This window comes from Coptis chinensis, chromosome 9 (genome assembly GCF_015680905.1).
Source record: "Coptis chinensis isolate HL-2020 chromosome 9, ASM1568090v1, whole genome shotgun sequence".
NCBI classification, from domain to species: Eukaryota; Viridiplantae; Streptophyta; class Magnoliopsida; order Ranunculales; family Ranunculaceae; genus Coptis; species Coptis chinensis.
The window spans coordinates 59,237,991-59,247,753 of record NC_141464.1 but is presented as its reverse complement, the minus strand read 5'-3'; the positions used below and the strand labels follow the sequence as shown (position 1 = coordinate 59,247,753).

The 9,763-nt window shown below is 37.0% G+C and overlaps 2 protein-coding genes, 1 long non-coding RNA gene and 1 pseudogene across 3 annotated transcripts; 2 read left to right on the top strand and 2 right to left on the bottom strand.

Moving 5' to 3' along the window:
* Nucleotides 1-1,429: 1,429 nt before the first annotated feature.
* LOC147477022 (uncharacterized) lies at nucleotides 1,430-2,365 on the top strand. The gene is made up of 2 exons (XR_015209022.1): nucleotides 1,430-2,232; nucleotides 2,266-2,365. It is a non-coding gene; the product is annotated as an uncharacterized LOC147477022 (long non-coding RNA).
* Nucleotides 2,366-2,737: 372 nt separating this feature from the next.
* Nucleotides 2,738-3,836, bottom strand: LOC147477021 (putative metal-nicotianamine transporter YSL7 pseudogene; annotated as a pseudogene).
* Nucleotides 3,837-4,069: 233 nt separating this feature from the next.
* LOC147477020 (B-cell receptor-associated 31-like protein) lies at nucleotides 4,070-6,407 on the top strand. The gene is made up of 2 exons (XM_086582122.1): nucleotides 4,070-4,495; nucleotides 5,776-6,407. Exons 1-2 carry the CDS (start codon nucleotides 4,207-4,209, stop codon nucleotides 6,147-6,149), a joined length of 663 nt encoding a protein of 220 aa, XP_086438248.1. The 5' UTR covers nucleotides 4,070-4,206; the 3' UTR covers nucleotides 6,150-6,407.
* A 2,572-nt stretch (nucleotides 6,408-8,979) lies between these two features.
* Nucleotides 8,980-9,763, bottom strand: LOC147477019 (uncharacterized). Its single transcript, XM_086582123.1, has 2 exons — nucleotides 9,399-9,763; nucleotides 8,980-9,282 (listed from the first exon to the last, which is right to left on the bottom strand). Exons 1-2 carry the CDS (start codon nucleotides 9,685-9,687, stop codon nucleotides 9,164-9,166), a joined length of 408 nt encoding a protein of 135 aa, XP_086438249.1. The 5' UTR covers nucleotides 9,688-9,763; the 3' UTR covers nucleotides 8,980-9,163.

The following is a 9,763-nucleotide window of genomic DNA, read 5'->3' as shown; positions in this document are numbered from 1 at the left end:
TTGTTTTTAGTTTAAAGTCATGTGTTTTTCGTTTGATATTATGTGTTTGACATGGTTGACTATTTGAAAATTATAGGATTGTATTGGGGCTTTAGATGGTACTCACATACTTGCTAATCTTCCACTAAATCAGCAAGTTAGCTTTCGTAATAGGAAAAACGATATCACACAAAATATTTTGGTGGCTTGTACTTTTGACATGCAAATTTGCTATGTATATGCTGGTTGGGAAGGCTCCGCAGCTGATGCACGTGTGCTAAAATCTACACTGGAAGACCCAGATGCTAGATTTCCTCACCCACTTGAAGGTATATATGTTTATGTTGATTTCTAATTTATTTCATATGCATTTCACATTATCATATAATTATTTACTTCTAATTTTGTTCTTAAACTAGGCAAGTATTATGTTGTTGATGTTGGGTATGCAAATACAAAAGGGGTTTTGGCTCCTTATCGAGGAGTTCAATATCATTTGCAAGATTACAGAGGGAGGAAAAATCCACCAAGAACTAAAGAAGAGTTGTATAAACATAGACATTCATCTCTTAGAAATGTCATCGAGCGTTATTTTGGAGTTCTTAAATCTCGATTTCTGATACTTAAATTTGCGCTAACCTACCCATTTGAGACAGCGTGATATTGTATTTGCAGCATGTGTGTTACACAACTACATTCGCATGGAAAGGAAAAATGATTGGATTTTCACTAGGTATGAAAATATGGCGGATGAAAACGTCCCAAATGAAGAAAATGACCAAGTGGAGGTGGTTGCATCATGACCAAGTGTGCATGTTCAAAGAGTTAACTAACGCCAAGCTTCATTACTAAGGGATTTAATTGCACACGACTTATGGAGTGCAAGAGATTGAGCGTACTATTGATCAATCAATTTTATGATATGGGGTTGTTTTTAACTTTTATATAACTTTAACGATTTGTAATAACTTTTTTTTATTGTATTATCTGAGCGAGTTTAGTTTATTAAGATTGGCTATTTTTCCAAGCACAAATTTGGACTTGAAATAAATACATTTGGTTTGTCATTTTTTTAAGAAAAAAGTATTTTTTTTTTTAAAAAAATAGATTTTAAGAAAAATCTCAACCAAACATTTATTCAAAAACTGTTTTTAGAATAAATATTTTTTCAGAAAAACACCTTTTGAGAAAAACTGATTTTTTTTGAAAAAATGAGATCCCAACCCCCACTAAAGCTTTTCTAATTACAGTTGGGGCGTCGACTAGTGAAATATAGTCCTGCGTGTTTTTTTTAGATAATAAAAATATATTCCTGCTTGAGACATCTATAATGACATCAATTAGACATGTTCCTGCGTGACTTAGGCATCCTACGGCGCTCTCTTAGTCACAATCGAACACTATTTTTTATGTCAATCGTCTTCTAGGGCAGAGAATTTAGTGACCTCGCGATACATATGCACATGAAGACTGTTCCATGCAAAATAGACAATCTTCTACTGCACAAGCCTGGGTTAAAGCAGGGGAGCTATCTATATACCGCAGTCCGCAGCTCAAATTGGAGCTCTCATTGTGAACGAGTTGAGAGAGCTGCAGAGGATTACATTTAAAAGCCAATTTCTAAAGCTGTAACCTCGTTTCGTGAACGTTGAAATGATGCTAAATTAGAAATGATAATGGCTGTTGGGGTGTTGGCAACAATGAAGGAAGAGAAGGGTATTTCTGAGACTTTTGGTGCTTCAATTTCCCAAGGACTGTTTAATGAGAACTGTGTCACGGTTGTCTTTGATATTGGTGGCAGGATTTTACATACGTCCTTTTATGAAATCTCAGTCCAATGGTTATCTTCTATCTGGCAGTGATGAGTATTATGGAGGGGAGGATTACAACAACCGCATGGTGAAACATTTGTTAAATGTTAAGCGAATTCGAAAAAAGCAGGCCCTTGATCTTACAAAAGACAAGTTAGCACTCTGTAGGGTTCACAAAGCAGCTGATCAGGCTAAGATAAAACTTTCAAGTTTGTACGGTTGTACCTGTGTTAAGCAAGTGACTACTCAGTCTCAGAACACGTTGATGCAGGCTAAAACAATAAGTTGGAGGTGTAAGAGGATATGAACTGAAGAGGAGCATTATTTATTTTTATTTTTTTCGCTACAACAAAGAGGAGCATATAGTATAGTACTCCTCGATATAATTAACTATATCTTGTGGAGCTTCTACGAATACTTATTAGATATGTTGGATTCTTAAGTGTTTTTCCGCATAATTAACACTTTTATTTAGTGTTTTTCCGCAGTATAACAAAGGTATTCTTGTAATCTTGTCAGCCCGATTATTATAAAGAGTGTAACAGGTTGCAGTCTGAGAAAACCGTTGTTCTTCATGCTTTGGTTCTTTAATGTTTACTAAGAACATCTATCAAGGCAGCATTTCAATACTAATTAAATACTAATCCATCGTAGATAATAATTCATAAAAGTGGCTGTTGTCAGTTTTGACTTACCTAGATCACAATTAAGGAGGAAGGGGGAGAAACACCAACATCATAGTGAGTTTAATGACAGTTTCTTCCAGTTGAACTTTTCAGTTTAAACTAATGTAGTAAGCACTAGCACCTAAAAATAAACTAGAAGGAAAGTCACTCAATATCATAACAAATTAACATCAGACGCAAGTATGTAATCATCTTTCTTTGGCCTGAAAAACTATTTCATTATAAATTCACAAATCATAACATACGTGTACTTCTGTGGAAAAAAAAATGACAACCAGCAAAACTGAAAGCCAAGACTCATTAAACTAAAGACTAACAACCTTAACCACAAACGGAAACTATCAGAAGACCAAAACAATTCTAGAATTTTCACCAATTAACCATCCAAAAACGTGGTCACCCTATCATTAATGTCACTTGTCAGCACTTGACAAGAACCTCATATGCACAAGGGAGGCTTAACACCAACCAACGAGAGTATACCTATCTCCAAATATCAATCCAGGGGCTGTTGCAGGTACAAAAGCGTCAGCGTTTGCCTTGTTCTTCTTCTCCCACACGAACCTTATCAAACTTCCAACACACATGTCAATTACAAAATATCCGCCCAAATAGAACGGAACCGCCATGGCCATTGGGCTTGGTATGAATTTGGAAACCCTGAATTTGTAATGAGCCAAAAGTTCACAAATGATATTCAATACAATGGTGACCAATGAAGAATCCGAGGCAAAGGTTAAGGCAGTGCTTGGGTAGCACAGATGTGCCCTCAATACCGATAAGGGCAATGCCACGATATACTGCACCAAAAGGAGCAGGATAGGCACTGCCTTTCTGGCCCAAGTCCTCGTAGGCCTTGCTTGTAGAGAAAGTGACAGAAGACTAACGACGAGGTAATGCATCCTACCACTGTCCCAATAATCTGACTGCAGAACATGGACTGTGCCGAAGAAAGGGTTAAGTAACCAGTCTTGAAATCCTGCATGAGATTCGCAGCGGTCGATACAATGTTCATCATAACACCACATGCCGCAAGACCTGCTGCCACACCTCCACCATTATCACCAACCCAAGCTGCCAAGACTAAGATTGCAACTTTGCCGTAACTTGAAGCCAAAGACCAGTCAGTGAGACCGCATCCGTAGGAATTGCAGAAGGCCAATACAGTACATAACCCCCAATGCCCATGATAAAGGGTTCTGCGTTCATGGCCATAACCAATAGCTAGCAACAACACCTTTTGAGTCAGGGCCAGAAGGCATGCATGGTCAGTTTTTGCGCCATGAGTTGGGCGTAATGCATTGGGTTGGGCATCATTATATTTGTTCAGTATCAAGATTTCTAGATAATATTTTTTCATATATCAATATATTTCCGACCATGATTTTTCATCAAGTGCAACTGTACCAGCAACTTCGGGTTTTTCAAAGTCGTCGAAATTTCCGCAAATGAAATGAAGAAATCGTTGACTAAAATGTCTTTATCTGTGTCGGCACTAGTCGGTGGCAATATAAGTCCAATACACCAAAAAGTACCGAATACACATATGACTATTCCCAATAAAACCATCAGATCAAAACCCATAACCATTAACTAGTCACCACCATCCTCATTCCCTTTTATTCATTTCATCATTTAATCTATCCACTGCTCCACATCCTATAATAACTTCCATACCCCTCAAACCTCCACCTTCGTTTCCCCAACACCAAATTTCTCAAAAAAAAAAAATGATTCAGCTCTTATTTACAGTAATCAGTATTGAAATGGGATTGATATTGATACTAATGTTCAAAACACCATTAAGAAAAGTAGTAATCATGAGTTTAGATCGTGTGAAAAGAGGTAGAGGGCCAGTTGTTGTGAAAACAATTGGTGGGACTGTTTTTATTGTATTGATGTCTAGTGTTTATAGTATATTGAAGATTCAGAAAAGATCTTTTGATTCTACTGGTGGGGTTTTGAATTCTACTGATCAGGTTCTTTTTTCTAAACATCTTCTTGAAGCTTCTCTTATGGGTAAGTCTTTATTCTTTTTCTCCTTATTTATTTCATGGGCTGTTCTTTTTACTTTTTTTTTTTAATTTAGCATATGGAATGTTTAGTATATTCATTTCTGAAGTTAATATTTGGTGAATGTATTTAGGAATTATTTTATTGAATCTGAAAGTTTTTGAGTGATTGGAAAGGTGTGTAGATGGAGATCGAGAGAGGAAAATGAGCGGATAACAGAATTGGAGTTTCACTAACATGTTTTATTTTGAGACTTTTTGTGTCATTTTGGTAGATAAATACGTTCCCAGCGAAGGCATTGATGCTAAGATTTACTTTTTGAAAATTTGCCACATTTTATAGAACAGTGCCAAGATGGCAAGACGACCACTTGACCTTTGCCCCCCTTGATTGTGGTAATCCCTTGGAAACTCTTAATGTCCAATCATCTAGTTCAATTTTGGATCTCAATCCGTGTTGATGAATCATGGGAGACGTTATTGGATGAAGAAGCACCGATAGCAGGGTCAACCTAGTTTACTAAACGAGTGCAGGATAAATGTATTGCATCAACCACCTTAAGAAGTTCTGGTTGTGCAAAATTGTTGTGATGAGGCTAGAAACTAGCAAGGTAACATATGCGACGGCTTACATTTTATGTTAAATCCTTGATAGGTTGTCTGCTCTATGTTCCTTGTTACATAGGCTGAAAGAGCCTACTCTTTGTGATCTCATGTTGGTATTTTTGCTTGCAATCAAGTTTGAGATTCTTCTCGGTATTTCATTTATGTCCATCTTTTAAGACCCAATTAACTACTTGGCTGGATAATATGTATTCCGAATTGCGGTTTCAGTTAAGTATCTAGATGACTAGACTGCTCGATTTTAAATCGGATCCTTCATTCTCAACCAAAGATAACTAGACTGGGCTGTGTGAATTGAATTAACTTTTTTCTCAAGTTCTAATGTTATTTCAGCTTTAATACTCTGCACACTGTTTGCTTGTGTTACCCCCTTTGTGTGTTACATTGAAGTCCATCCTTTTAGGTCCTATTTAACAACTAGGCTAGATAACCTGTAGTCCCTCTAGCATTTCGTGTTCACTAGTTAGATCGATAAGTGGATCTGTCATTCTTGCCCGAAGCCAACTGGGTTAGGCTGTGTGAGATGAATTTGTGTTATTTTCATGTTGTAATATTGTTTCGGCTTTGTTCTTCTGCACTTGGGAACTGTACTTTTAATCTTTTATGAATTAACACTCATTTCACCAGTGATCTGAATTCATTTTTCGGTTTCATGTTGTACAGGATTCAGTCTATTCCTTGCATTGATGATAGACCGTCTACACCATTACATCAGGGAGCTACGCATGTTAAGGAAGAACATGGAGGCTGTAAAGAAGCAAAATCGAGCTGTCGAGGATGGAAAGAGCTCAGACCTCAAAAATTTGGAGGAAGAGGTCGCTGGCTTGAAGACAAAGGTTAAGCAGCTGGAATCTGATTCTCAGACAAAGGTAAAAGCAGTGGAGGCTGCAGAGGCCAATGCATTGGCTTTAAAGAAACAATCCGAAGGATTCCTTCTCGAGTATGACCGATTGCTAGAGGAGAACCAAAACCTTCGAAACCAACTCCAATCGATTGATCAGATGCTGTCACATTCTGATAGCAAGAAGAGTTCATAAGAAACCTGTGCTGAAATTTCCTCTTTCTTGTTATTATCGTGGGTGTGGTGTGATGTTATATGGAGATTCATCCGGTTATATTGTTGTAGTATATGACGGGGTTAGTCAGATTCAGATGAAGGAGTTCTTACCTGTTACAAACTTGCTTAGTATGAGTGATTTTCAGAGAATAACAACTTGTGGTGGATTTTGATACGTGATTGGAGTTAATGACAGAGTAGATGTTTTGAATGTGATTGAAATTTAATTTTTCATAAACCTTTGCATTAGGAATTTGTACTGGTGTAACTGTGTTATTCTGGAGAATTTTGGTTAGACTAAAACTAGTTATTGATGGATATACGGAACCAAGAAATGGAATTGTGTGCAAGGTGTACAAGGATTCTGGAACGAAGTCTACTGAAAACTTTGCCACATTGGTACAGGAGATACGCTACAATTTGAATCTTAGTGTTACTTGCCTCCCTGCTTGAACAATTGCAAGATTTAAACAGTTTAAAAGTGAATGGATATGGATGAGTTGGTGCCGACTAGCAAAGTCGGTAAAACCTTTGGGTGATGATACCAGAGGTCTGGGGCTCGAATGATCTCATTTAAAACAGGCTTACCAAACCAAAAAAAAAAAAATGGATATGGATGAGTAAAAAGCCACATTGATACTGTTGGAGTGATTTTGAAGATTCAGGATGAAGCTGTTGCATCCGCTGCATCATGAGTAAATTTCATGATTCTCAGTATCTCTCTTTAGAACATATCACTTCCCTAGTATACACTCGAAATGCTGATCATCTGAAGTTCTGATAAAATGAATCTGACATTCAAGCAGTGATACATGCATATATTCTTATGAATTATCTGCAGGTACTTAACAATTGCTACTGAAGTACTAAGCAAGTTTAACAAAGTAGGTTCTAGTGAATGTCGAAAATGCAGTTGAGTTCTATACTTCTATTGCAATTTAAGCATGGAAGTTAAACAACCAGTATGTATATTAGATAGACCTGAAATTAACGCAACACAATTGACGGTGAGATGGAGAAATACATTTTGGATATCATTTGTGGTGAACTATGATAGTATCCGGGTCGCTGGACTATGACGTAGAACATGAAGTAAATCATTTAGGGTTGCAAGACATGCAAGTTCCTGATACCATTAATACCTCTCTTTGCTTGAGGAAGGGCCAGTTGCAATCTGGATCTCAAGACTCCTCGTGTACCAGATTGAAGTTTCATATATAGATCATTAGATCAAGTTCTGATCTTACTAAGTTACTGGATGTAAAACATAATATTCTTCATCCTCTTGCTGGTGGCTACAGAGTCGCCGTGATTACCTCACTAATATTGTGGTAAATAAGTACTAGTAATTATTCTAGTAAGAATGCATAGAGCTGTCAATGTTTGCATAATTTAGGTATCAGAAGTCCATATTATTGTTTTTTATTGATTTTAATTTTTCTGGTGTGCAATATCGACCTTAATATATTTGCAGTTTGATGGTAACGTTACACTACGTAGCAGTTTTGCTTTAGCAGGATCGGGTTGTAGGTTGTCATCACTCGGCAGTGATGGGCAAGTCCGGGGTATAATTGTATCAGAGTCTGTTCTTTTCTGATTGATCTTAATATTGACCACCCTATTGAAATTTTCAAATCCAGAATCTAGATTAAAAAATGACTTCTAATTACACTGAACATGACAATTTCCCTACTCATTCAGTTGTATCATGTACACTTTTAGCTCGAACTATGGAACCAAATTTAAATTCACTATCCGATAACAGTGTATTATTAGTTTTGATTGCAGTGATGACTATCAAGCATATAAAGACAAGAATTGAGAATGCCAGTGCTATATATGAGCATTGGCCCATCCGCTACTCTGTCTTTGACCTCTCTTGCGTACTCCATTGAAGCCATACCCAGAACTGACAAGGGAAAATAATATGCCCACCACGAAACGTTGAACCTTCATGGATTTCTGGAATAAGGTGGGTCTTCACATCTGTTTTATTTCAGGAGACAAAACATAATGTTAGTTGCAAGTTGCAAAGTTATTGAATTGGGTTTGGATTCCAACAATTTCCTTAAGAGTGTTGATTTAGACCCTGTGCTTCTGTTTTAATAATTAGAGATATATTAGGAATTTCCATAATCTCATCCCATCCCCTAGTTTTTTATTACTTAATGTCGATTTTCTTAATTTGTTCTGGTTTTGGTACGTTGACATAATCATCTTAACTAGCTGTTTAGGAAAGACTGATAAGTAGTTATAAATTTATTATATATCTATGAACTTCTTGCGGAGCCTTAACAGAGAAATCTTTAGTTTGATTACTCTGTATTTAGTTGTTTGATTCTTCTGGTGTTTCTTGAAGGGATTCCTCTCAAATCTTCCTGAGAGTAGGAATCCGGTCATTTCAACAAGTCAGCTCATTGAGACCCTTTGGGCAAGAATCTGTGACTTGCTTTATGTTCACCATATGCCGAGGACAAGATCATCCCAAGAAAAGAATCTCTTTCTAGTCTACTAAACATGTTTTTCAATGTAATGAGACAGATTCAATGGGACAAGTATGCCTACAAGTAATGGGAAAGATTCAGGGTGCACCCTAAGTTTTGAAAAGGGCTACAGGTATCGAAAAGTAAAGTTGAAAAATGAAGCGTGCACCCTGAATTCATACATTTTTTTCCACCTCTTGAATGTGCGCAGGTGGAATGAGCACACCCTCTGACAGCGGAGTAGTTCCATTGATGTTATGCTATGGCCTTAGAACTTGGTGTTATGTTAAGTTAGCAGCTCTAGTTTCATAGCGCAAAGCAGAACCATCCTAAAATCCATCCTAGAATATGAATCAAGATCATGAAAGGATGTTAAGACTTTGTATACATAATACATTGTATTTGCAAGTGTGCTCCCATCAGGAATCACAGTAATCTCCTAACTTATTCATCTGCTCAGCAGTCAGCACTTGACACAGATTAACAGCTGGGACTTTTGAGGTCTGAGCTCTTAATCCTCGACAGCTCGATTTTCCTTCTTTACATCCTCCATGCTCTTCCTTAACATGCGGAGCTCCCTGATGTAATGGTGTTGACGATCTATCATCAACGCAAGGAATAGACTGAATCCTGTACAATATGAAACCGAAAAATGTATTCAGATCACTGGTGAAATGAATGTTAATTTATTAAAGATTAAAGTACAATCTACAAAATAGATAAGGAGAAAAAGAATGAGGACTTACCCATAAGAGAAGCTTCAAGAAGATTTTTAGAAAATAGAACCTGATCAGTAGAATTCAAAACCCCACCAGAAGAATCAGATGATCTTTTCTGTATCTTAATTAAACTATAAACACTAGACATCAAAACAATACAAACAGTCCCACCAATTGTTTTCACAACAACCGGCCCTCTTCCTCTTTTCACATGATCTAAACTCATGATTACTAGTTTTCTTAATGGTGTTTTAAACATTAGTATCATTATCAACCCTATTTCAAAGCTGATTACTGTAAATAAGAGTTGAATCATTTTTGAGAAAGGGGATTTGGAATTTTTGTGCAGGGGAAATGAAGGTGGAGGTTTGAGGTTTGAAGGGATGGGTAGT